This window comes from Odontesthes bonariensis, chromosome 14 (assembly GCF_027942865.1).
Source record: "Odontesthes bonariensis isolate fOdoBon6 chromosome 14, fOdoBon6.hap1, whole genome shotgun sequence".
Classification (NCBI taxonomy): Eukaryota; Metazoa; Chordata; class Actinopteri; order Atheriniformes; family Atherinopsidae; genus Odontesthes; species Odontesthes bonariensis.
In genome coordinates, this window is record NC_134519.1 from 16,120,898 (window position 1) to 16,148,886 (window position 27,989).

General features: G+C 39.9%; 1 protein-coding gene across 1 annotated transcript; it reads left to right on the forward strand.

The window, feature by feature from the left end:
* kiss1ra (KISS1 receptor a) lies at positions 1-27,576 on the forward strand. Its single transcript, XM_075483130.1, has 5 exons — positions 1-1,205; positions 4,552-4,676; positions 24,318-24,453; positions 24,552-24,790; positions 26,542-27,576. The coding sequence occupies exons 1-5, from the start codon at positions 953-955 to the stop codon at positions 26,923-26,925; spliced, it is 1,137 nt and encodes a 378-aa protein (XP_075339245.1). The 5' UTR covers positions 1-952; the 3' UTR covers positions 26,926-27,576.
* The last annotated feature ends 413 nt before the right edge of the window (positions 27,577-27,989 follow it).

Here is a 27,989-nt window from a genome sequence, read left to right on the forward strand (position 1 = left end):
GCCGTTTCTGCTGAAGCACAAACAAAAATCATCTCAGCTCTGCCCGGAGGATGAACAATGGATGAGGGTTGGGGTTATTTCCTTCTTTCAGCACGAAGCATTTTGTCAGGCATAGATCTGTCATGGCTGCAGAGCAAACCTTGACTCCTGCACTAACCTACCACGGCTTCTCTGAATTATCAAGTTGCTCGCTTTTCCATCAAAGCAAAAGCCCTGAATGGGAAAAGGCTGAGATCTCACTGGGAAGAACAGCGGTGGAACAAAGAGAGGCGAAAACAAGCTGAACTGTGGATTTTTTGCCTGTGACCAAGCTTGCAGACGACTGCCTGCCTCTCAGCGTACATTCTGCTTTCTGTCTGGAGGTTCGCTTTTCTTGCAAGTAAAAAAAAAGAAAGACCACAGCATGCTTTAGTGCTTTCAAAGGTGATTTAGTGGCATCAGAACATGAAGTTTTCATCCAGCTTCCTCTGAAGAAACAACGCTTTTTATCCTCATAATCATCTTTTACTTTTCCACGTTTTATTCATATGAATACATACATTTCTCTCTCAGTACGCTCTTATTTTGGTCACCTGTGAAATTAATTATTTGTTGCTGCAAGAGGAGGCATTTGCCCACCGTGTCTGACCCCCTTTTTTCTGATTTAGCTTTCCCTTTAACTGTTTTCTTTCGATCCTCCTTTTTTCCCTCCCAAATCCAGTTTTTCTCACATCTTGATACTTCTTTTATTCTGTACTTTTTTCCTTTTTCCTCCATATTTTGATGGTGTCTTTGTCCATCTCAGACCATCAGTTTTCCTTTCCTCTTCTTTGCCTGAGGGCAAACTGGACCCAGTCCATGGATACAACACACGCTCTCTTCTAATTGCCATCTCTGCCTCCATCTCTCACACAACCTGCTCTCCTTACTTATTCTCTCATTTCCCCACAACAACCTCTTTTGTCCTTACACAATGTACTCCTCCGAGGAGCTGTGGAACTCCACTGAACAGGTTGGGGTCAACGGATCTGAAGCAAACTTTTCACATGGACGACATTTGGATGATATTGAAGAGGAAGGAGATCAGCATCCTTTTCTCACTGATGCCTGGTTGGTGCCTCTATTCTTCTGTCTGATCATGCTGGTCGGACTTGTGGGCAACTCTCTGGTTATTTATGTCATTTCCAAACACAGACAAATGAGGACGGCCACCAACTTCTATATAGGTGAGCTGAAACAATGTACAACTGTAGATTTTGGATTTCTAGATGTTTGTGAAAGAAACTGCGATAGAAACCGATAAGGAAATGTGGAGATCAGTGTGTGGGTTGTAATGTATATTATGAATCTCAGCTTCAGACGTGTGTTGATGTCTCTTTTATCTGTCATTTAACACATCATTACATGTTGATAGGGGATTCAACAGATCCTCAATGGATTCAAGAGGAAGCTCAGTGTAGTTTGACTAGATTTTAATTTGCCCAATTAGTACTCAGCTGTATGCAAGACTTATTACAGTCTTCACTTTTACTAGTGGGACAGACAGGATTAATAATTTTCTGCCTGGGGAATTTTCTGCGCTGTTGCAGACTACAATTGGGAATCATTGATTTGTACAAGCAAGCGATGATCAGGAACTCATGGCTTAAGAAATGCCTCACTTGACAGTATTTCTCATCAGAGTATGCTTAAAAGATTCATGATTGAATGATAATCAATTTTTTTTCTTTTCTAAAAGTCCCCAAATGAGGCATTTCTGCAGTGATAATGTTTGTTTCGTTTGACAGTAAAAATGTTCACGGGGAAGCAATTGCTCAGAAACAATGGTCATCCTTTAATCCGAAGAGTGCGGGTTTGATCCAGTCTTTTCCAGTTTATAAGGGTGTCTTTGGGCAAGTTGCTGAGCTTCACATGCCCCCCCAACGTTTTTCCCTTTTTGTATCAGTAATAATGGAAGAATGTGGGTTAAAAATCTTATTTCATACAAATTGAAATAAAATTCTTAAAGTTTTGGCAAAATAAATGAATGTCCAGCAATCCAGAAAAGATTTTTGTTTCTATTAATTAACCATTAACAAGGATAATAATTAAAAAATATTTCAGGACTCATGCCCTGATGATGTCCAGTCTAATGTGTCATATTAAATGCATTGTATTTAGTGTTATCACTAAACACTGACCATATTTGGAGTTGCAAATTACAAACAATTTAAAAAGAAGAACAACAGTGTGATGAAATGAGAATTTGTCCCGAAACAAACATTAAAAAACCCAAGGTGGAAAATTAACTTTCAATGCATAACTCTGGACTTTTCAGATCTTAAGAGACATGTGCAAGGACTGCAGCTGGGTGTATCACAATAATTGCTGGAAAAACATTATAAAGAGCATAAAAAAAGAAGCAGTTTTCACTTAAAGCTCAAACTTAGAGATTAGACCTAAAGTTTAGTCACAAAGTTTTAATTTAAAGCCTGTCTAGTTGTTGTCGGTTGTCAGAAGGGCTCCGTATTTGTGTGCATCGTTATATAAGGAAGATGAAGTGAGGAAGGAAAAAAGAAAAAAACAAGAGCTAGCTAATTCTGACAGGTAGGAAAATAAGATCATTTTCCAGTCTGCATTATCACACAAGTGTGCTGTGCTTTAGGGGCCTTTGGGGAAGAAGAAATTGCAATTTAAGGAAATTTATCCTCGATCTTGCCTTGTGTCCTCAGATCGATGTCATGTCTACAGGCAGTGCGAGTATTCATCACATTGTGCTACGGTGAAAGATCAGATCATTTCAGCTCGTAGGGAAAATTACTGTTTGTATGCTTTGCTCAGTGCAGCAACAAACCATTATTACTTGGCACAAGTATCACTGGCCACTGTTAGGTACCCCTCAGGACTCAGATGCAATCCAAATGCTGAAGAGACAAGTGTCCTCTTGTGTCCTGAATTACAACAGAGAGCAAACTGTTTCTAAGACATTTAACATTAGAAAACAAAGTCTTAAACAGGGTTTTGGAGCCCCTGAGGCACTTACAATGAGAATTATTAATATGTGCACGTAAGTGATTTTCATAGCTCAGAAGTTCATTGTGTAAAGTATCCTTCACTGGTTTGTGCTGTTCTTGAGGATGATGCTCAGATGAACCATGGTATTAGAATAACCAATTAGAAAATGTCAGAAGTAACTTTAGCCCCTGCCATGGAGCTGCGAAGCACTTGAAGTCACATCTCAACCACAGTTGATTAACTCTGTTTCCTTGTGCATTTTGTTACCATTGATCCATTAAGTTCAGTGAATAAACGCAAAACAAGAAAAATCAAAGGAGTCCACCAATCATTGTTCTTTCTTATATCTCCTGTGTGTTGTCGAGACAAACAGATTTTAAACCTAGCTGATGAATTTTTGCCGTCTCTTGGCTGCCACCGTTCCATTAGTGACTTATTATCTTGTTAAGTCTAACAAAATAAACAATTGGAAAAAAAGACAGAAAAAAGATTAAATAAAAAAATGTAGATCACAAACATGTAGACAGATCCATTGAAATGAGCTTATTTGTTTTCTTACTGAGCTGTGAAGCTCTGTGATTTTTTGCAGGAACTATGTGTGCCTGTGTTTGCATAGTGCACTGTGCATGTGACAAGAATTTGATCTTGGATAATATGTCCCAAGGCCACAGCACTGAAACACTTTAATATTCAGCAATATTTGGTTGGCCCATGCACCATCTGCTTATCCTTCAACATAATGGTCCAGCAACTACACTGTGATTAGATCAGCTATTAAAACAAACGAGGGAATGGTGTGTGGCTTATTTGTCAGCTGGAGGGAAAAGATGAGTATAAGGAACAACCAGAGCCAAACTCCAAAGGATATTGTTGAAACCTCTGCTTGGTGTGCAATTCAATGGTATGCCAGAAGTCAATCAGCAGTGCTTTTTCAGAAAGAAAAAAACAAAAAATATATATAAACAATAAAATACCTGCAGATTGTTACTTTCAAATGATCACATTCAGGTTATGAAGCAGTCTCTCAACACTTGACGTGAGATGTGCCAAGCTGAATCAAAATGATGGAGTTTGGTGTTTCCTGCATGAAATTGCGCAAGACTGAACAAGCTTTTACAGATATTGGAGGCTCATGTCATGAAACTCCTCTTATCCTCTTAGTTTATGTTCTGCATTTTCAAAATGTTTATAAGTTGATGGAATTCTCCAAAATTCTTTTCGTGATATATCTTTTTAAGTTTGTCCTTCAGAGCTAAATGTATTATTTTCTGTTCTTTCACAGAATCCCTGACCTGGACAGAGATTTGTGCTGAAAATCCATCAAACCCTACAATTTAAAACAAAACAGCTGTTGCTGAATGTTATAATAAGTCAGTGTGTTGCTTATCTCCAATGTGGTGTTAACACTGCACATTTTTAAAATGTAGTAAAATGATGCAGACTCCTTCTAGTCAGTCTCTACAAATATTGAAGAATCCATTTGACCTCTACCTCCCACACCTTTATACAGTAACGTCTAAACACTGTAGACTGTACACCTAAACAACCTGTAAATCACAGTGTTTTCTCTCTGCGCAGCAAACCTGGCTGCCACTGACATCATCTTCTTGGTGTGCTGCGTTCCCTTCACCGCCACCCTCTACCCCCTCCCAGGATGGATTTTTGGCAACTTCATGTGCAAATTTGTTGCTTTTCTGCAGCAGGTAATGAAAAGATAAAGGTTTTTTTATCACCTCCTCACAGAAAATATAATCTTATGTGATCCATGGCAGATGAGGATTAGTTGAATAGTGGAAACACTATTGTTTCACCTGGAGTTTCATCTCATAATGTAAACAGAAGTGAAATTACCATATCCAACCATCAATCGATTCTCTGTGCTCGCTTAATTAAATTAAGAGTTGCGAGGGTACTGGAGCCTATCTCAGCTGTCATTGGGCAAGAGACGAGATGCACCTTGGGCAGGTGGCCAGTCCGACAGTTGTTGAACATGTAAACTCTATACAGAAAGGCCCCAGCTGGGATTTGAACCAGGAACCCCCTGAGGCGACCACCTCACCGCCATGCAGTCCCTCTTTGGAACCAGATAACTTTAATTTCTGTAGCAAAATTTTGCCATACCAGCTAATAAGGTCAAATTTCATATCTGTTACAAAATTTGTCATTATCCTTATGTGTTATTCAGTTAATCTGTAGCATTCTTTACTTTTGTCTTACCACAATTTCCCCCACAGGGTAAAGTACAGTGCTTTTGTGCAAAAGACACTTTGATATAATATAAACTTGAGCTAGTCTCTATTTTACCAACAAGTTTCTGTGTAGTTCATTGTGATAATTACAATTCTGTCAGAACCACTCTCGTCAAAACGAGACGAGAAACAAAGATGAATTTCAGAAGCTTATTCTGAATGCATACAATTGTGTTTGGCGGTATGGCTCTGTTCGGAGGAAGTTCCCGACTTTTCCATGAGCTCCATGGAAGCCAAGACAGGGAACAGCAGCATCCTCAGGTGGAGTGCCTTCCATTTGCTGTAAAGGCAACAAACCCCCCAACAGACCATACCGGAACGCAGACCAACCAATTGATTAGTTGGAACCAGGGTATCCTACCTCCCGACGAATTATTAGCTACCAATTTTTATTGGGGCAAGCATTGACCTCAACCATTTAGGTACACCATAAAAAATATGGTCAGTCTCCACAGCAGCGACAGCGCTTTGCAGCAGGGCAAAGCAGACAAGATCCAAGCAGAGCAAGATCCAAGCAAAGCAAAGCAACATCCAAGCAAGCAGAGCTTTTAACACACTTCACCTGACCCACCTAGGAAGTTAAAATCACCGTGAGCTTGCATTTTTTTTTTTTTTTTTCTATCCACACAATTAAACAAGCCATAAAGCATAACACAAATGACCTCTGTCATTGCTGTTCATGCCATCAATTCCGGAAGCGGTTTTAATGATTTGACTTCATCCCAAATTATTTTCGATCTTAATCAGTATCTTTCATGCAAAGTAAAGCCCTAACAGTGGCTCTTGTTTTATTTAAACAGAGGAAGAGCTGCACAATGTCTTTTTTTTATTTTTTTTTATTAAAACCGAGCCACCTAAAAATGTATCCACTGTTTAAAAATTTATAATTCCCAGAGCTCATTTACCAGTTGAATAAATATTCAAAGGTAGTTCAGTCAGCCAAGTACACTTAGGCTCTATTGCCAATAACAATACAAAACGTGTCAACTGATTGCTATACAGAATCAAATTACAGAAGCTGTATGCAACGATTGCTGTGCAGCAAATCTCCTAACAACTCATCCAAATCTAAATTTTTGCACGTTTAGACTCAATACTGAGAATTGCTAAACCTGTGAGTCTGTTCTCTGACATAGTTGAACGCAGGTGATTTTGATGAGTTTAAGAGCTGAACTCCTCTGTATGGTTCCAAACACAGTTCTGCTAGCCTTAGCCACCACTAGTATACTAGCCAACGCAAACTAGCAGACTTTTTAAGAACGGTTCATAGAACAACAATGATATGAAATGCCACACTTCAATTGGTTCAGTTCAAGATGTCAAAGGCTAGCCAGTAGCTAGCTAGTTCAACGTTTCCAGTTAGGTAGCGCCAGCTATCTGTTACCGAACTGGCTTGCAAAGCTATCTTGTGGCTACCGTGACATGAGGTAACCCATAGGCACAAACACTCCACACCCCGACACGACAGGTGTGCCGCACCCATCAGACTGTAATGCATACATACCACAGCCGTGTGTAGCACCTGTTGCACCTTAGAAGCATCACTGCGAGGATCCAAACGGACCAATCGGGAGGATGGTTTGTAATCCAAATGTGCCGGCATAAGACCCGCGCCACACAGCTACAGTCACGCAAAATCATGTGAAATCGGTGTAAGATAGTCGCATGTCTTACCGCGGCTGCCCTGCTACATACAGGAGCCCGCCGCGGCCTACCTCGACTCTGCCCGCGCGTGCTGTGGGCAGCCCACCCGGTGCCGCGTCCCGGCTCAGCCGGACTTGGGAAGGTCGAAATCCTCCGAGTCCCCCGGCAGGCGGGGATCCACGCCGGACGACAGGGCAAGCAGCAGCAGCAGCAGCAACAACAATACTAGCATCGGCGCGTATGCTAATCGGAGCTACGTCTTGCAAGCAGAGAGCAAAAAAAAAGCAGTGACAGCAAACCAAGTTTAAATGAAGTGCCCCAAATGCCAGCATCCAATTGCGAGCAGCAGCTGATTACCCATTGAGAGCAGCTGGCCATAAGGGTTGGGTCGGCGTCAGCCAACAGGCAAAGGGCGCGTTGACTACGTGGTCTGCCAGAACTAAAGCGATGCTCCATTTAAATTGTAAATTAACTTGATTTTGTAATGTTTGATTGTAATGTATAATTTAGAGAATGGTTTAGTTAAAAATGAATACAAATTAAAGATATTTGTTAATACAAAAATACTCAATATAAAAACTGAGCCTTCCTCTTTTCTAAAGTGGCATTCTGGGTAAATGTGGTTGTGAGCTGGTGAGGGAATGCAGCTGAGAAATGTGACCATCTTAATGTTCAGTGTGGTCATTGTCTCAGAAGTAGAAGTAAAGACCAAGTTGATGCAATGTTTCAAGCTGTCTTTCTGACTCTTCTTTCTTTTTATTCTTTAGCCATGTTTTGACAGACAGGCTGCACATTACAACATTAGCTGGCAGCAGCAGCTAGGAGCACTTTTGGCTAAAGCCTATTATTTGGTAGCTTGTAATATTATCAGGTTTATGTACTCTGAATCAATGAATGTTGACTTAAGGAAAGAATGCAGTGTAGTTTCCTTTTTAATCTATAGATTGCAAATAAAAAAAAAAACTAAAAAATAACCCCAAATAGTCAGTGGTATATTACCAGCATTAGCTGGAATGGACTGAGAGTCAGAAATGTTCTGATCAGTTCACTTGTGTTAATGGTGCTTATTCTAAAGTGCTTATATCAAACAGCAGTAAGGGGGAGATTGGGTCAATGTGTTAAAGATACATTAACTTTTACAACATTAATATAAACACAAACACATGGGTGAATGAACAGGACCAAGCCACTTTTACGTACAAACATTTATTTGTTCTGTGATTTATAGATTCCCTGATTTTGCCTAAAAAGAAAGTGCCTATTCCTTCGTATATTTTCCAGACCTCAGTCATATTATGAAAACTATGCGGATGTCTTACTTCTATGAGAATAGAATGACCACATGCTCCCAGAGGCTAATAGTGGATAAAAGCTGTGTGAGGCTTAAGCGTCCCTTTAATGGGATGGTGGACTTCATACCACTTCTGGTAACATTTTTTTGTCATTCACAACTTTGTAGCCCCATTCGTTTGTCCATGGCTTCAGGTTTCTGTGTGCCTCAGCCTCCTCAACTCCATCAACACATGTTTTTAAAGGCAGTGGAAACTCTCCAAAGAAAGAGACTCTAACAACTTGTTTTTTTAATAAGTATATCACATATCTGGTCTGAGCCCATGTATTCGGGTGTAGAAGGACATCACTTGCACTCACAGGTGAGTAAACACAATGGGCCTCATGCAAGAACCGTTCGTACGCACAGATTTGTTCTTAAAGCTGCAGTCTGCAAGATTTGTTGTTGTCATATGTAAAGTCCTACTTTTTGGCATTTTAAGAGTTTACATGATCTATCAGAACGCTTGAAGTTGAAAACGGTGACCTCCGTAGTCGCAAAATGCAAGAAATGTTTAGTTTTTAACCGAAAAATAAAAAGTTATTCAACTTCCTGTCCCGCCCCATCAAAACACATGAGAACTCGTGCACGTCTATGTGCACGCCAGATGCGCCTACACGACTCCTCATTCATCAACTCACCTGTCATTTGCGATCATGGAAGACACAGTAAGTAGACTAGCCCGTAATGAAGTTCAATAGTCTAGATAGATAAGCGTGGGGACGAGCCTACCTTGTATCGCGCCTGCACAATCGGTGATTGACAGGCAGCAGAGCCCAGCTCGTAAACCTGATTGGTTACCTTTTACCGGTCCGGTCTGCAATTTTGTAAACAAACCTGCTGGATTTGGAGGGACCTAGCGGGACATATAGGGGACCTAGAGAACTCTTTTTTTTTTGTATTGGGGTATTTAATGTACTACTTTCAGAATCCCCGGACAGTTCCAGGCATTATGCTTGAAAAAGAGTTGCAGACTGCAGCTTTAAATCGTCCGTACGAGTGATTTACGAGAATTTGCGCATTCACCAATCTTTTCGTATTTTACGTTTTCTTTCAGGTACGAACAGAATTTACGAGTGATCCAGACCTGTCGTAGGAGTTTCGTAAAATAGTCATCTGTTAGTCCAATCAAGTTTGCTTGACTAATGGATTGTATATTTAATTACTTTGAAGAAAACATAAATAAATATATACATTATACCCCAAAATTATGCTGACATTATTCTATTTGACTTAAATTGTGCACTAATTGAAGGTTCATTTGAATCTGTATATAACAAGGTTAATGTGAAGCGTAACCAGCGGCTGTCTTGCTACTTTTGGATGCCTTAGTGCGTCAGGCTCTTGAAGAGACCGTGTGGAGACAGACAAATGGCTGACATCGCGATTTAGATCCCCAAGGACTGTGCTGCTACAAATATGCTGCTTGCTAGAGCCACAACTCCAGAGAGAAACACGCCGATCAAACCCAATTCCACCACACGTACAGAGGTCCGTTTCACGTAGCAGGTTTAGTGAAAACTCTGAGTTGGTTAACCCTGAAATGAGGGAAACTCTGAGTTTTCCGTTTCACAAAGGGAGGTAACTCAACCCCGAGAAAGAGGGGTAACTCTAGCCTGTTTCACAAAGAGAGGTAACTTAACCTCACGGTCAGTTACCGTAGTAACAGACTCTCTGAACCTAACCTGGTCGGGACCAGGTTTTATTCAAGAAACCTCGAGTTTCTTTCTGTCTCCGCCCTCTTTCAGCCACACACGCCATTTGATTTCCTCATTCATCAGTCAGCAGAGCGAGTTCTTCTACTTCTAGAAGTCCATTAGGCACAGTAGGAGGCGACTTTTTTCACGAACATGTCCTTTTGACAACGATCCCGTGGATGAAGGTGCAGCATTATTGCGCAGAGAAATAAATATTCGTTGGAGATGGTTATCAGACCGCGCATAGATTTTTGCATTTACAGACAATTATCTTTTTGAGCGGCACCATCAGAATTGGGACAAAAGAAAAAAAAGACATAAAAGACAAATAAATATTTGTATGAATATGCTTAAAAAAGACATATTTAGGCCTATTATATTTTATAAAGACACTCGTGTCTTGGGGGTGGACTCCCTCAGCCACTGCCCTCCCGTTAGAGGTGGTGGTGCTGGGCACCACCCGTTTTACGGGCATCTGCCTTCTTTCTGTTGACTCAGTAGAAGTCTGTGTTAGTTTAAATAGGCTTAATTATTTAACAGAACATGATATAGATGATGACTCTAAATTGTCCTTCGGAGTGACTGTGAGTGTGCATGGTTGTTTGTTTCGTTTGTCTCTGTGTGGCCCTGTGATGGACTGGCGGCCTGTCCAGGGTGTACCCCGCCTCTTGCCCATTGACCGCTGGGAAAGGCTCCAGCCCCCCCGCGACCCGACTGACGGATTCAGCGGTGTATAGATGATGGATGGATGGATGGTATAGATGAGAAGACATAATTTATGTGTGTGAAAACAGCATTATGTTGGGAATAAAATAACTGCACAGTCAAATAGCCACTTAATATTTATTTTACAGTGTAAAACATGATCAAAATGAGGTACCTCCATGCCGAGGTCTCACCTGTTTGAACAATGTTTTTATATTTCATCTTAAACTGCTGCCCAGTGCGCTTCTCCCCTGTGGGATTGCACCTAAATGAAATAAATGAATGGGCTACCATTCAAGCAGTTTCCCTGTAATATTATTGTGATTGCAAAGGACTACATTTAAACTTACGCTTTTGCTGCTGCAGCGGTGTTGCACTTATTTCTAAAAACGTATTGAAACTCGCCGTATGAGCGCATTAAGATTTCCAATTCGAGGTTGGTGAAAAACGTAGCCCCTCCTCTTCCCCGTTGCCAAGGTGACTCGTCGAATCGGGGCTCCATTGATACTGGCTTTTTAAAGACCCCAGGTCTTCACCACCCTTGGATTTTTGGCCACGGAACCTTTCAGAGTGAGATTGGAGACAGATCGGGTGTGTCCCAGTCCTCCGTGAGTCCTGCGCTCCCCTTGGTCATCAAAACTCTCATCAGGTTATTACTCATGGTACATCAAATTTCCATACACCGCTATCCAACAAGTACAAATTAAGAGGGACTTTCATCCCGTGGCTGGACTGCCAAACATAATTGGAGCACGAGACACACATTCGCATCAAAGCCCCCATGCTGTCGTGGAGCGCACTGAGCTGAAGGCCAGGTGGGTGTGTCCCGATACCTCGTTCATGGCGCAATATTGCCATGAACGAGGGTGTCCACCTGAACCAGCCCAGGCAGACCAGAAGGTGTGGTGCCAGAAGACCCCCCTCATGGACCACCCCATCAAAGAGCCATCATGATGAGGCAACAACTGATTGCACGGCTTTAGTTGCAGTCATCGAGCGCCTGCCCATGGCGAGACGTTTTTTTTTAAGCCATTTTCATATCAAACCATTTATTTTTTTATTTTGGTGCAATGGTAGTAACAGCACTCCTAATTGCTTCCCATTTCTTAGCTTTGGCAGGTCCCGTAATTCCACTGCTAACACTGCTAAAAATGACAGATTTTTCTTTTTGGATCTCTGGAAGCAGAACTTCAGTCTCAGAGCCCGTAAAGTTGTTCTTTTTGCGCCTTGATGCTGTTTTCATGACTCAACACTCAACACTTCCTGGCACAGGCGCGAGGAAGCACAGCCTTATTTGGTATAATTTAGGGCGTGGAGTATGCAAATCTACTATCCTAGTGCACGTGAACTTAGATACGCACGAATGGGATTCATCATTTACACAGGTCGTTTTTCATACTTTTTCCAAAGTTAAGAGCGTTTGTTGAATCTGACGTGGCGTGTTCGTACGAGACCTTACGAAAAAAGTGAGAGAAATTTAGAATAAAAATACAAAAATGTTCTTGCATGAGGCCCATTGTCCTTTAAAACTAAGTGAAAATATCCAAGGTTTGAAAACTGGCCTGCTAATAATGCATCATTACCCACTCAAAGTATTCATACACTTTGGAAAATAATCTGTTTTCAATGCTACTTACTGGAAAGCCTCTGACAGTCAACCACTACTGAGCCAGTCTTAATACCGACTGGGCCTCTTCTCCCTATTCGCACTGATAAGCATGTCAGAAGGTGCATTACCTGAAGTCAGAAAGCAACATAGGAGCAGGGTTGTATTTAAACCACCAGAGCTGCATTCAAGCACTCATCAGTCCTCCCCATACAAAATCCCCATTCTTTTTCTTCCCAGAACAAGTTCACCATCAGGGTAAATGCCACACAAGGGCTGTTTACTCTGTATGTATCTTATTCAAGATATATCCTGAATAAGATATATCTTATTGAATGTTGATTATGACAATGAGTGGGCAAGAATTCAAAGTTTGAAGACCACACTCCTCTGCTACACTGCAATTAAAGTGAGTAATCCATTAACAACTACCCCATAAACCTGATCTGGAGAGGTTGTAACATGTCAGTCTGTGAAGAGAGGCTAAAGATATAACATAATATAATATAATATTATAAACACAGATGTGATTTAATTCAAATATGAGCTTGTCTTTGATTATGTGATTGCTAATTTTTAATTCTGTTAGGCAATTTGGAAGGTAGGAAGTTGTTTTTCTCTGTTTACACAAGCACCTTCTTCTGGTGTTTGTAATGAGTTTCTCTGCCAGCAGCCCTGTCATTATACTTTAATGCATGTACATGAGAGAAGGGTAATTAGGTTTTTAACGATTGTGATGAGACAGGAGATCTGACTCCTCTTTTAGTCTCTGTTTTTATGGAAATAAGGGCTTACAGTCTGAGTAGTGTTTAAAGGTCTCCACAGTTCAACAAACATAACCAAAGGTATAAACAGTTGGTGAAGTGTACTGTGTCTGCTTAAAGCAGCATGCGAATAAATTGCTTTAAAGCTGCTACTGTGTCACATTGTAGAATGAGAATGTAGCAAACCAGAGAATGTCTGAAGGCTTTTTATGATCATTGATTCATGAGAATAGCTTCATGATTAGCTTATTTTTCACTGACTTTTCATTGCACAGAACAGCTTGTCAATACAATGTCCCATATAGGTAACAGCCACAGTGGATTGCGTAGCATATTTGTGTCTGTTATAAAATCATGTTTTCATATGCAGAGCAGCACCCGTGGAGGAAACAACAGCCTGTATCTTGATACGCTCTTTGCTATGATGTTTATAGTCAGTCAGTTAATATAGCTTGTTTTATAAATGATTGACCATAGCTTTGGACCACAATTAAAAAAACAGTCAACTAACTCGACATTCTCATACTCTATTGATTAGTTATTGATCACATTTCTTGTGGGGAGGACTCTTGTAAATTGTCATTGACCAGAAATGTCACCATATACCAGTTGCCATGGTTCCCATTTTGTTTCATTACAAATTTCTCCTATTTTGGTTATTTTCTTTTTCACTTCAGTCAGCCCTTTGTTCACTTCTTGTTTAATTTTGGAATAATATTTTTTTCACCTTTCCTGTTTTATTTTTAAATTGACGGCCTACTTAGCTTTTTCTATTTCTTCCACACCTGTTTTGTGTTTAGTTGTTTCCCTCACTACTCTGTTCCTGCCATATATCAGCTAGTAATCTGTGATTATTCACTCTATACATACTCCAAGGTTCCTGAAAGTCTCTGTCAGATTGACTACGTTCTCTCATGAACAACTTTTTACCCTTTATTCCTTGGCTTTTTCCAAGTAAAGGTTTGGCCTATGCTTGTCCTTTCTTTTATCTTCTTCTGCCTTTTGTCTTGCCCATGTTAGTGTTGTTTCCTTTTTGTTTTTTTCATTCCAAACTTGCCAACCCCTCGCTTGCAAAATTGGCCTCATGTTTGGATTATTTGTGTATGGGATATATCTAGATGATCCACCACCTCAAAATGACCTTTGAATTTTACCTGTCAGGTGTGAAGCAGATGATGAAAGTATAAAAGTAAAAAGTAATTAGAGTTCCAATAAAAACTGTCATATCTTCCAGCACCATAGAATGTATACACAGGATCTCATAAATTAAACCCCCTGGTCCCCAAATGAGGACAAACCTTTTCTACAAAAAAATTGCTCCCGGTTCACAGACAATGATTAGGATTTATTTCATGCCATCATAATGGACAAAAATACTGTACACTCAGTATTAATCAGTTAAATGTTCTCTTTCTCTTTGCATCCAGTCCATTGTAATCACCATCAAGATGATATATACAGACAGTCATTAGCCCTGAAAATGTTTAGTTTAATGTTACTTAATCAACTTTGACTTTCAACAACTGACAGACACTGAGTGCTGATATGAGCCAATATTACCTATATGCATGCAATCATCCTGATGAAGCCTCACATTTTCCCTTCTTATTTAGAGGGGGAATACCAGAAAACACTAAAGGAAATAAAAGATTAGATGAGAAGCATTGGAGATATTTATTCTATAGGATTGTGGTAACATTTCATTAGCAGCCTCAGCACTGAACTAATCATGACCCCTTTCTGCCTCTCTCATCCTTTCCTTTGAAATTCTGATGTGATTCTTCAAACCTCAGGAGGGTAATGGGTGTTGGCCTCATAGAAACAGATAAGACGAAGAAGCAGTACCATAGACAAAAGATGGATAAAATTAGATCCTATCTCGAAAGAAGCAAAAAGGGAACTTCTGACTATTTAATTTTTCTCACTGGTGAAGATATTTCTAGGTAATATGGAGTAGTTTGTCCATTAATACAGCACATTAAGACTCTCGGAGGTGATGTATTTTAAGTGTTGAGTGTCATTAATACAAAGTCAGTGTTTTTCTGCCATAAAACATGGTAACTGTAAAACTAAAAATGTATTCATCATATTAAATCAGAGCTTGCTTGAAATATAATTGGCACTTTCTACAAAAATGTCTCCTATTCAAAGTCTGAAGTCAAAGTAAAACTGTAGACTACACACAGTGGAAACTCTACATCTGGTTATTAGCTAGCATTCTTCAAAACAAATTTAATTGAATCAAGCAGGGGTGGAAAGTTAACGAATTACATTTACTCACATTACTGTAATTGAGTACTTTTTATGAGTAATTTGTAATTTTCTGAGTAGTTTTTGAAATGTGTAATTTTTACTTTTACTCGAGTACATTTTGACCCAAGTACTTTTACTTCGCTACATTTGAAACTCCTTACGTTACTGAGTAAAACAAATAACCTAGACGTGGAGACTTTGGAGGAGGAAAGGTCCGAAGACGAAGAGGATACACATTCTGGAGGAAACGAAAGCCAGAAAAACCTGTGGCCATATTTAGAAAAATTATTCGTTTTCAAACGCACGAAAGGCTATGATTATGCAGTGCAAGATGTACCTGCCAGCCAAAATGGAGCTTTCGGCTTTCAGAACATCGACTTCAAACATACTTTTTTAATACACCTCGAAATTGATTAAAACAACTTGTACTGAATTTGATCCATGACTCATCCTTTTTTGAATTCAGAAACTGAAAGTAATTAAGTAACTTTTACTCAAATTACATTTTAAATGAAGTAATTTTGTACTTTTACTCGAGTAAATTTTGAGATGGGTAATTTTACTTTTACTCTGAGTAGAATTTAGGCAAAGTAAAGATACTTTTACTTAATTACAAATTTTAAGTACTCTTTCCACCTCTGGAATCAAGCATTATTGAACCCCATGGAAAATTAAATTGGATTATTTGTTCATTTGCTAATGAAAAATTCTAATCACAAATGTAGCCACCTTGTTTCCTGACTTCCTCTGAATTCAATTACACCCGCGGCAAAACTCGCGTGAGTAACGCAACGCGAAAATTCGCACCGAGTCCTGTCTGAACGCACCATAAAGGCGTTAGCATGGTTGACGCGTCTGTCACGGCGGTGGCGGACCGTGACGTCAAAATGACGTTTCAGGCATGGCGCTTCCCTTGAAAAGACGGCGCAGCGCGTTGTCGTGCACCAGTCGATTTTTGGCTGCGCCGAGAACAACGAACCGGATGGACCGATGTGAGACCGGCTTAGTCAGGAGGTGCGTTTGTACAGGCACCTGTACGAAACTGCAGTGAAACAGCAAAGGGAGCACGTAAACTCCCAAAACTCGTGCACATAGATTGGCAGAACTTTGGGGAAAGAATGTGTGGAAGAAGCTACGGGACAGATACGTGAAGGAAAAGAAGAGGGCAGAGACTCTGTTGATGCCGGGGGCTTCAGACCTTCACCTCTATTAACTGAATTAAAAAATTAAAATGATCAGATTACTGCAGCAGTATCATTAATTACAGTATTCCTGCTCTTGACAGAGGCATTGTTTTCTTCTCCACTTTCGTGGTTGTAGAGTAGCGGTAACCTTCACCTAGCAGCGCCACCTCTGTGACGGAGAAAATTGCAACTACTGGCTCATCGACTTGCGCCACTATACATGGCGGGCACGAAATCGTGACGTCCTCAACACCGCTCGCGCTAGCAGACGCGGCAACCATGCTAGAGCCTTAAGGGAGAGCCCAGACACCCTGCGGAGGAAGTGGGCATTCGGCCGCTTGTATCTCGTTCTTCAGGTCACTACCCACAGCTCGTGACCATAGGTGAGGGTAGGAACATAGATTGACCGGTAAATCGAGAGCTTCGCCTTCTGGCTCAGTTCCTTTTTCACCACGACGGGCCGGTGCAGAGCCCGCATCACTGCAGACACCGCACCGATCCGCCTGTCAATCTCCCGCTCCATTCGTCCCTCATTCGTGAACAAGACCCCGAGATACTTGAACTCCTCCACTTGGGGAAGGATCTCACTCCCAATCCGGAGAGGGCATTCCACCCTTTTTTTTTTACAAACTTAATTGAGTGGTGTTAAACTGGACTAAATTATAAACTGTTTTTTTGTAAACTCTGCACCATTTTATTCATTGTGTTGGTTAGGTCTTATTTTTTTATTTCTAATACTGTATTTCGATACATAACATGGCATACAACATTTGGATAACAGTTATGCTGGAATATGTGCCCATCTAGACACTGATACTGACACTGATAGGCTGATTATGAGTAATCTAATCATCTTGTTCGGAATGCATTTTCAAGCTCTGAATGACATGGTCATGTTTCCCACAAGGTCACTTTCTTAAAGGGGAAGTCTTGCTGGTAATTTAAAACATGTGTGGCTCTTATTAGCAATTAGAATTCTCTGAGTAGTAATTTTGAAAACAGGCAATAAAAGTTTGCAATTAATTTAACGTAATTAGCTGTGATTTAAAATCTGAATCACTTGGCAGCTCTAATTTTATTATTTGTTTCATCTTCAGGGCTTTTACACTTGTGGTAGATTAGAGGCTTGTGTACTATATGTACTTATATACTATATGCCTAAATGTATGTCCTAAAATCTTACCTGAAAACAATTCGGTGACGATAAAAAATAAAATGCATCATGATATTTATCTAAAAACATAGAGCGTTTGCTCTTGCAAACTAGTTTTAGATTGTAGAAACAAATTCATGTTGCACATCACTGCACCCTGATGGACAAAGTATGCAGACATTGTGAATATGTTTCCCTTTCTTTCTTTCTTTCTTTTTTTCTTTCTTTCTTTCTGCGTTGCATGCTGGAAGTGTGTTGGTGGTGGTGAGGCTGCAAGTGGTGAGTCTGAAAGAATTGTCTCTAAAGTTTTGTTCCTGTGGTTGCGGAGGAGGGGGCGCCTCCCCCGTCAACTGTCTGTGATGCTGGGGAGGGAAGCAGTGGTCTGGATATACAGCCTGTAAGGGATGACACTGAGAAAATTGGAATCAGGGTTCCAAAAGATTCCCCAATCTGTGGCCATCTTGACTCAGAAATAGATCAGACGGCTAATTGTAACCCTGTCGCTGCTGAGGCAGCGGTGCTGCCCGCAGGTGAAGCTGCACAGGCAGAAGGCATGGAGTATGATAGGGATTCAGACAGCTTTTCAATAGCAGATTCTCAAACATACAGTGGTGACTTGTACACTTTGGATGAAATCAACGATTTCCTTGATGAAACTTTTGGAAAACATGTTAAAATTCTTGATTATTTTCCTGATGCGGACAAATTTATCAAGAGCGCACTAATGGTACAGAAAATGGTAGATTTTGAAATGTTAGACGAAAAGAAACGGTTCCGTTTAAAAAAGCACATGACAAACGTCAGGAGACAGATATTAGCTAAAAAAGGGAAAGGTTCAAAACGGTTAAAAATTCAGAAATAAGACTATGACTATACTACACTGGGTGGTCTTCTTTTTACTGTCTCTGTCTGTTTTCCCTCTCCATTTTACCTGTATGAATAATATCAGGGTGGGGTCATTAAACATCAATGGTGGTAGGGATCCACACAAAAAGATACACAATAAAGGCATAAAAAGCCCCCAAAAAATAAATAAACTATCAGACTCCCTAATTTGTCCAGTTGGTTTTTCTGACCATCATTTAGTCTACATGGATTTCCTTCTTTCAACCACTACTAGATGCTGATCTAATTGGCATTTTAATATTATACTACTTCAAGACGTGTTTTTTTGCCAAAGTTTTAGTAACTTTTGGCAGCTATGGAAGGCAAGAAAATCAGGTTTTACATCCTTAATTGACTGGTGGGAGGTTGGAAAGGCTCAGATAAGAGTCTTTTGTTAACAATACACAAGCCATTCTACAATTAAAATTAAAAATGTGATTCAGAATTTAGAAAATGAAATAAAACGGTTAGAAAATGAAGTTTTTACTGATGGTACTAATAATGAACAGCTTAAACGAAAGAAAGATCAATTAAGTTGTTTTTTGCATGAAAGGGCTAAAGGGGCTTTAGTTCGGTCAAGGTTTGCTACCGTTAAGGACATGGATGCCCCTACATCCTTCTTTTTTAATTTGGAGAGAAATGTCAGCCAGACAAAGCAGTTGATGTCCCTTTGGCTTCCAGATGGAACTCTGACCACTGATCCCACCACCATGAAGGAGCATGCTGTGGCTTTCTATAGTGACCTTTTTAGGCAGCAGGCCTGTAACAGAAGCTGTGTGGAGGCTCTACTGGATGGTCTTCCTCAAATTTCCGCTGCAGACCAGGCAATTCTGGATGCCGAAGTTTCATTAGAAGAACTGACTGCTGCTGTTGGACAAATGGCTCCTGGCAAGACTCCAGGTCTGGATGGTTTACCTGCAGACTTTTATAAACATTTTTGGAGGCTGTTGGGAGAGGACTTGTGGGAGGTACTCCAGGAGTGCACCTTGACGGGTATCTTGCCAACATCCTGCCGACAAGCTGTTCTTTCTTTACTTCCAAAAATAGGAGACTTGACTCTGTTGAAAAACTGGAACCCGTTGCCCTCCTTTGTGTGGAATATAAGTTATTTTCTAAAGTGCTTTCTAATAGGTTGAAGAAATTTCTTGAATTTATCATACACAGAGATCAGTCATATTGTGTACCTGACAGATCTATCATGGATAATCTTTTTCTTTTAAGAGACTTGTTTGACATTTGTACACTTTATGAAATTGATGTAGGTATTATTTCTTTAGATCAGGAAAAAGCCTTTGATAGGGTTGATCATTTTTTTCTCTTTTCGACACTAAGAGCTTTTGGATTTGGTGATGGTTTTATTTCTTTATTGGGTTTATTGTATAATGAAGTGTTTTGTCTTGTTAAAGTTGGGGGAGGATTAAGCTGTCCAGTTAAAGTTCAGAGAGGCATTCGACAAGGATGTCCCGTATCGGGACAGTTGTATTCTATTATAGTTGAACCTCTTTTACATAAACTGCGCTCTACCCTAACTGGTGTTATTCTCCCAGGTTTCTCAAATGATCCAGGTTTAGTGGTCTCTGCTTATGCTGATGATATAAACATTTTTATTAAAACCCAGAATGATATTATGGGTCTTCAACAATGTTTGGAGCTTTATGAAAAAGCTTCTTCAGCTAAAGTGAACTGGGAAAAAAAGCTCTGCCTTAAAAATTGGTCCATGGACGAACAATCTCCCTAAATTACCAGATAACATTCATTGGGCTAACCAAGGTTTAAAATTCTTGGGTGTTTCTTTGGGGACAGATACTTTTTTAGAAAAAAAGGTGTCATGGAGAGAGTGTGTGTCAGACTATCCAAATGGAAATGGCTGCTACCTCAGCTGTCTTATAGGGGAAGGGTTCTGGTGGTTAATAACTTGGTTGCTTCGGCCCTTTGGCACAAGCTGACTGTGTTAATGCCACCAGTATCTCTCATACAACGTCTCCAAAAGACTCTAGTGGATTTTTTTCTGGTCTGGATGACACTGGGTGAGAGCTGCAGTCCTGTACCTGCCAGTAGAGGAGGGTGGACAAGGACTCATAGACATAACCTCACGGATCACGGCTTTCAGGCTTCAAACAGCGCAGAAACTTTTACATGGTGTTGGATTACCATGGCTGGATACTGCACGTCTTCTTCTAAGGAAAGCAGGACGTATTGGATATGATAAACATCTCTTTATGCTACGACAAGGATCCTTGGACTTAACTGGTCTTACTCCATTTTATCAATCGGTTTTAAATGCTTGGCAGATTCTCACCTTTGAGAGGAACGATGATACGACACCAGGAATGTGGGTTTTTGAAGAACCCCTGTTTGGAAATAATTTTAGCTCGTCACAGCTGCTTTCATCTTTTACTTTAAGATCTAAGATGAGAGAAGCAGCCTGTGGTAAGCTGGGCCATCTTATGAAGTCCTCTGTGTCCAGTCTCACTGAGAGTCTTGATGTGCGATCCAACAGACTTGTGTTAAGACTGAAAAAAGAAGCCTGTGCTTCTCTGCCAGACTCCATCAGAGCGTTTCTTGCTAATAGTACTCTGTCTGACCAATGGGACGATGAGTATGAGTATGTGTTTCCTTCCCTAATTGTCTCTCCTGCAGTGGACCAATGGCAGGATGAGCCAGGAAAGCTGATGTCCCTACAAGATTCACCGCTAGGTTGTTTTGAAGGCTTGGGGAAGAAAGTCTTGTACAATATCTACGTGAAGGTTCTGAATTTACGCTCTCTGGCAGAGGTGAAGGTGTCGAACTGGACCGAGTTTTTTGATACCAGCTCTACCCCAAGAGGCTGTTGGCGGTCCCTGTACAAACTCCCTATTGAGAAACCGGTGGGTGACCTCCAGTGGAGGATTGTACATGGGGCCATATCTACAAACAGGTATCCGGCACACCTTAATCCTGACACTAGCGTTACCTGTCCTTATTGTGTGCAGGAGGAAACTTTTGTAGCAGTCACAGTGCCGTGTGGATTAAGAGTTTTTCAAACTTTGACAAAACCAACATTCCTGTGGGGGATGTTTACGTATGTGGATATAAACCAGATCTTCATTTTCTTTCCACAAAGGAAAAAGAGACAGAAACTGCCTAATTTACGTTCACTTCCTGCCCTCTTAAAAGCTTTTGGGGAGTCGAACTCGCAACAGACGCTTGCAATAAAAATTGGGATAGACTCTAACGAACAAAGAACTCACTCTTGGAAAAGTGGGACACTTACTATCTTATCTAGACCATAACTCGAAAGTTGACACTTTAACACCCCTTTTCACCAGCAAACCGACCAGATGGCTACACACGAACTGAGAAGACTTCATAAGACTCACTTTTAGTCGAATCTTAAAACTATATTAAATGTGTTTGATAACCGTGTACAATTTCTTTCAGGTTTCCAGCTTGATCACAAGACGCATATAGAGACAATTTGTACGATTCTGGCTTAAATATTGACGAAGAAACAAACTTGTTGGAAAATGCCCAACCTGCCTGATGGAACCACATTGCCCCCTAGTGGTCTGCAGTGTTGATTAGTTGAACATTTAAATCCCAGAGGACTCAGTAAAATGGGCAAGATATATGCAGCTATTAACTTCTAACATGTCCCTTCAGTATCTATTTGGTAATTGTTTGGTGTCCCCATTGTTAACACAGAAAATTAATATTATGTGGTTCACTATTCATATGTCACGATTTCATAGATATTCATCTGAATTTTGAAAGTCATAATTGTCTTTATCATGTGTGTTATTTTGATGTCTTTATATTACAAGTCTATGTTATATCTTTAATCTGCATATCTTAACAAGATGTGGTGTTTTCAGAATCACCGAGACAAATGTTCTATGAGATGGGAGTAATGGAGAAATAAGAGTTTTCTTTGTCTCATCCAGAAATCCCCTATAGCACAGATCACCTTACACAGACATGCACGCAGTTCAAGCATGTCATTGGCTGAAAAAGTAGTGTAAGCCCCGCCTCCGAGAGTCAAAACCCGGAACCCGCGGAAAACACACTCTCTCTAGCTCTCTCTAGTTCTCTCGTTTTGCTGGCTCGCTTCAGGCGTCTGCTCTCTTGCTTCTTGCCTCTTGTTCCAGAAGGGTTCCAACCCAGAGTTTCAGAAGGAGATTTGAGCAGAGAACAGCTGCTCAGAGACTTTTAGAGATGGTTTAAGCAGAAGAGAAGAGCTCGCCGGAGTTTGGGAGTTTTCCCATAATCTCAGGAGAGAGCGGAAGGACGTGTGGATAACGATGCAGCGGACGACCGGAGGAGACCCTCCAGAACCCAGTGAGACCCCGGAGATGAGAAAGAAAGACCCGAACAAAGAAACAGATTGAAATACTCTGAAGATGCACGTTTTACGTGTTTTTGTTCGTCCCTCGCCATCCACGTCCTTCTACGTCGCACGTCCTAACCTCCGCTGTTTCACGCCATCATCACCTTTTCCTACCAAGAAAGCCAACTCCAAGCAACCTTTTATTAATCTTCTGTGAACTTAAGTTCACTTCATCAGAGAAGCAACGGACCCACTGACACTAAGAAGATTCGACCATCTAACCCCAGTCCTCGGCACCATCGTTTCGGTTTCCCGGTGAAAGAAGCAACTGAGAAGTCCGCTAAAGTCAGCCACCACAGCCAGGAAGGCCCAGAGAGCGGAGGAGAAATCCGCTCGGACCCCGCGTGACCGCTGCCGTGGTCCGAACCGACTGAACAGAACTTCAGCACAGTAAGACCGACCCGTTTTCACCTTAAAGTGGGTTTGATGGATGTCTCGAGGCTTTCACAGAATGATAAATTAATCCGAAATGTCAGTATTTAGATTCAAATAGTCAGCCAACCCAAACTATTTGAATAAATCCAGTAACTCTCCATTCCCATATTTTATTTTATATTCACTAAGTGTTTTTATATAATCACCCATATTCAATGCATCTCCTGTTTGTTTAAAGGTTCATGTCTAAGATCATATCATTGTAATAAACAGCTCATATATCTATATATATGTTATAATCACAGATTGTGTCGTATGCTTTCTTTACGTAATGTCTGTCCAACCAAACGAGAACTTCACGAAAGTAGCGAGATATGAGACTGAATATTAATTGAATATTAATTTAACACCAGGATCGTAAGATTTCGAACAGTTTTCCTACCTGACTGTGACTTAAATTAAGTCAAAACCTAGGTAGGTGGTGCCCTGAATTCGAGGTAAGGTTTATTTGAGACTGTAAGAACATCTCATAAATCCTTATATTTAATAGGTATATAAATACCCGGTAACGCTACACTTTGCATCATATTTTTGTTGAATGTCAAAGATTGAGTCCTCTTTTTGTCCTCTTAAGTGTTTTTTTTGGTGGTTTTGGTGTAAAGTTTGCTAACTGTATTTTTATTCATGGTCCACTATATTGTGCAAGAAAGAAATCTATTCACATACTTTTAAATTTCATTTCTGGGATGGCAAAATTAGCAATCTGGATATCAAGAAAGGACTAAATTAATGGACATCGAACGGAAGACGCTTATGTTTTATTCAAGCGACTGGTAGTTGCTCGTGTTCGTGTGGAATTTGAGTTTTTTAAGTTGATAAAGAACATGGATGGCTTTGTAAGTAAGTGGGGTATTAATGATGTTTTGTGTTCAGTGGATGATGCATCTTTAGTTTGTGTTTTTTTTATTTTTATTATTTTTAACGTTTTTTGGTTTTATTGATGACTATTTAATGTATATTTTGGTTGATTGATTGTTAGAGTGGGTAATAAAGGTAATTTAAAACTCAAACTCTTTCTTTCTTTCTTTCTTTCTTTCTTTCTTTCTTTCTTTCTTTCTTTCTTTCTTTCTAAGGTGACGGTGCAAGCCACCTGTATCACCCTGACTGCAATGAGTGGGGACCGCTGTTATGTGACAGTCTACCCTCTGAAATCTCTCCGCCACCGCACTCCAAAAGTAGCCATGATTGTCAGCATCTGCATTTGGATTGGTATGTGGCGTCATTCCTGAAAGGCATTCAATAACTCCTTTAAACTGATCAAGACAATGACAAATCAAAACCAATCATGTATTTAATTTTCTGCCCAGGCTCCTTCATCCTGTCCACTCCAATTTTAATGTATCAACGTATAGAGGAGGGTTACTGGTACGGCCCGAGACAATACTGCGTGGAGAGATTCCCTTCTAAAACACATGAGAGGGCGTTCATCCTCTACCAATTTATTGCTGCCTACCTGCTGCCAGTGCTCACAATCTCTTTTTGCTACACTCTGATGGTGAAAAGGGTTGGCCAGCCCACAGTTGAACCTGTAGACAACAATTACCAGGTATGGGCATGGTTTGTTTTGTTTAATACTTGACTGTAATTACCTAACATGAGGGTAAGCTACTGCTATCAATTATGTTTCAATTAAAAGCTAGAAGGTCTTCTCTCTTTGAAAAGATGTTTGAAGCTATTTCCTTTAGAGTGGCTAGACAGCTGTTTTTTACAATTAAGCAAAATGTTGCATCTAAAAGCTCACAGACTAACTCAAACATGTGAAATAAGTAGTTCTGCTTTAACACGGTTTTCAGTGCATTTTCTTTTGGTGTTAATGTAGCCCAATCACCGCACTATACTTCTTGTTATTTTCAAAAAGTAGATCTTTTAACGAGAAATATATTTAAATAAAATTTGCTCCGAACTAGATGCGTGCGGAAAGTAACTAATTGGCGAAATCAGTGGAGTATACAGCAATTAAGCCCAGATACTGTATCTCCCTAAGAAGTTTATGGAGAGAAAAATCTAAACCAAAGCAGAGTTAGTATTGGACTTCCATCCATCAGTTTGAAAGAAAAGTGAATTTTAATCGGTGACAATATGTGTGTGTTGTCTATGTGAATAAGCATAAGAAACATATCAAACTGAGCTTATAAACTTTACAGGAGAAAATATCTGACGGTTGTGTTTATATTGTACTCGTATGGCCAGAAATCAGAAGCAAGATTTACATTTGTCCTTATTAGTTATAAGCTCTGATTTCATCCAGTGATATACCATGAATGTGTAATACTTTTACGTCTACTACTAATATTGATAATACTGTATAGAAAATAGCCATAATAAGATAAACATAAACATATTTGACTTGATTAATGACTGCAGTGCACCAGACCCATGGGAAGAAGCCCCGATGTACCTCATTGTTAATGCTTTACTCCAGAGTGAGCCTATTTACTCTTTCAGCGCTTATCTGCAAATAGTCTTGCAAAAAGTATTACACAGATCATTGCTGACAGAAGCTTCAGAGTGAAGCTCAATCTAAGCATGCAGACGCACTCTGTGTAACGCTACGACGGAGAGAGCAGGGCGACTCACGAACAGGAAAAGGATGGGCCAACTAGCTGATCAATCATATAGGTGGGCCTAATCAAAAGAAACGATGAAGAGTCCTGCTTGAGAGGCAACTGATTCATTTCTCTTGGTGAAACTTAAATGAGTTCAATATAATGGGAAGCTATGTGACTGCATATAGTAGAAAAAAAATGGGCACTTTTGCAACCAGATCTTCAGGATTCTTCACTGTTTCTCAGAGCTCTCATGTTGCTCATTAGCCACAATTGTTTAGACTTAATTCATTAAAAAAAAAATTTTAAAAGTTGTTTTTTTTTCAATATAAAACAGATTTCTCCAGCAGATTATTCATAACAAAAAGGAAATTGTTGAAGTTTCCGCTTTGTATTGTGAATCAAAAAGTTCTAACAAAACAATTTAGCGTTAATTTGCTCTAAAAGAGTGCTGCAGTGTGACTAATCCTAATCATAATGTTGTTGAATCAATATATCCTGCAGCCATGATTGATAAAACTATCTATAAAGTTTGACTTAGATTGTTCTGAGACATGAAGCTGATGCAGTGCCAATGAAAACCACCAGGAGCTGCCTATAAAAAAACGTTTGACAGAGTAGACTCCCATGACTCAGTTCATAAAAGAGACACATTATACCCATATGTCCTTTTGATGTTATTGACTAGATTAAACACAAACAGCCCAGATGTGACAAGTGTGTGAATAATGCAGTCCTCTTATCTCCTCAGGTCAACCTCCTGTCTGAGAGAACAATCAGCATAAGGAGCAAAGTCTCCAAAATGGTGGTCGTGATAGTCCTCCTTTTTGCCATCTGTTGGGGTCCCATCCAGATCTTTGTGCTTTTCCAATCCTTCTATCCAAATTATAGACCCAACTACGCAACATACAAGATCAAGACGTGGGCCAACTGCATGTCCTATGCCAACTCCTCAGTCAACCCCGTAGTTTATGGCTTCATGGGAGCCAGTTTTCAAAAGTCTTTCAGGAAAACATTTCCCTTCCTGTTCAAGCGCAAGGTCAGGGATAGCAGCAGGGCTTCAAGGACTGCCAACGCTGAGATCAAGTTTGTTGCTGCTGAGGAAGGCAACAATAATGATAATGGGGTAAATTAATTCAGACTATTAAAGATAGGATCAGTGAGGTTATTGTATACTGAGCTTTGTGTAGATTATAATTATGATGGATGCTGGCCATGAGTTCACATTGTATGAATGAACATGATTCAAACTGCAAAAGTTTATATCAGAATTGGTATATTGCATACATGTAAATACATGCTGTTAAATTAAATGCTAAATTAAAATGTTAGTTAATAAAACTAGGTTTAATATATTTCAGTGTTTTCAGGTACAATGCAGTTTAATGATTCCCATTTAGGTATTTGAGGTCTCCAATTATCAAACAGCAACATCTCACTTCCATTTGGGACTGACATGCGAGTCAAGGTGCCAGTTTTAACTGATGTTGGGGAAACAAAAGGAAACTACAGAACATCACCGAACAGGTTTTGCACAATATACTACCTGTTGACTGCTGAAGGAAGTGTTGGCAAATACGTATCCCACTGAGATGCCAAACACCACAGCCAAATAACTCAAGACAGTTATACATCTGATAATGAAACAAGTCACTCTTTAGTCAAAGCCCAGCATTTGGAAATTTGATGATTAGGTATGACAGGGTCTGTATCCAGTGAGGAGACATATGAAAATATGATGTTTGGGAAATAAGGAATGTAAATTTTGAGTAAACTATTTAATCTATTTCTCTGTTGTCTGCTTTTTTTCTTTAACATACATGGTTGACATATATGTTCTGCAATTGCTGAAAAGAGAAACATTTAATTATTTTCTGTACCTCAGAAACTTTACGTAAAGTTTTTAAATAATATTTCAATATGTGCTTATTTGCTTTCTTTGAGTTAGAATACAAAATCCAGTTTACGAAATAGTTAGAGTGCTTATAAAAGATTAACGTGAAAATTTAAAACTCAGTCCACCAGGGAGATTTTAGAACTTTTCAGGAAATTGTCTTTGTATTACCATGCAGAATCCAAGCAAAGCTAGTTCTTTCATTCTGCTCCTACATTTTGTGCGCAGTCATTTGTCAGCTGGCTGTCGTAATGTATGTACAGATTACTCATGATATATGTATTCATTGTTATCCTATTATTAGA

Coding starts and splice junctions, on each gene's coding strand:
- kiss1ra (XM_075483130.1), top strand. CDS start 953: ATGTACTCCTCCGAGGAGCTGTGGAACTCCACTGAACAGGTTGGGGTC. Junction 1,206..4,551: donor GGCCACCAACTTCTATATAG/GTGAGCTGAAAC, acceptor CTCTCTGCGCAG/CAAACCTGGCTGCCACTGAC. Junction 24,454..24,551: donor CAGCATCTGCATTTGGATTG/GTATGTGGCGTC, acceptor TTTTCTGCCCAG/GCTCCTTCATCCTGTCCACT.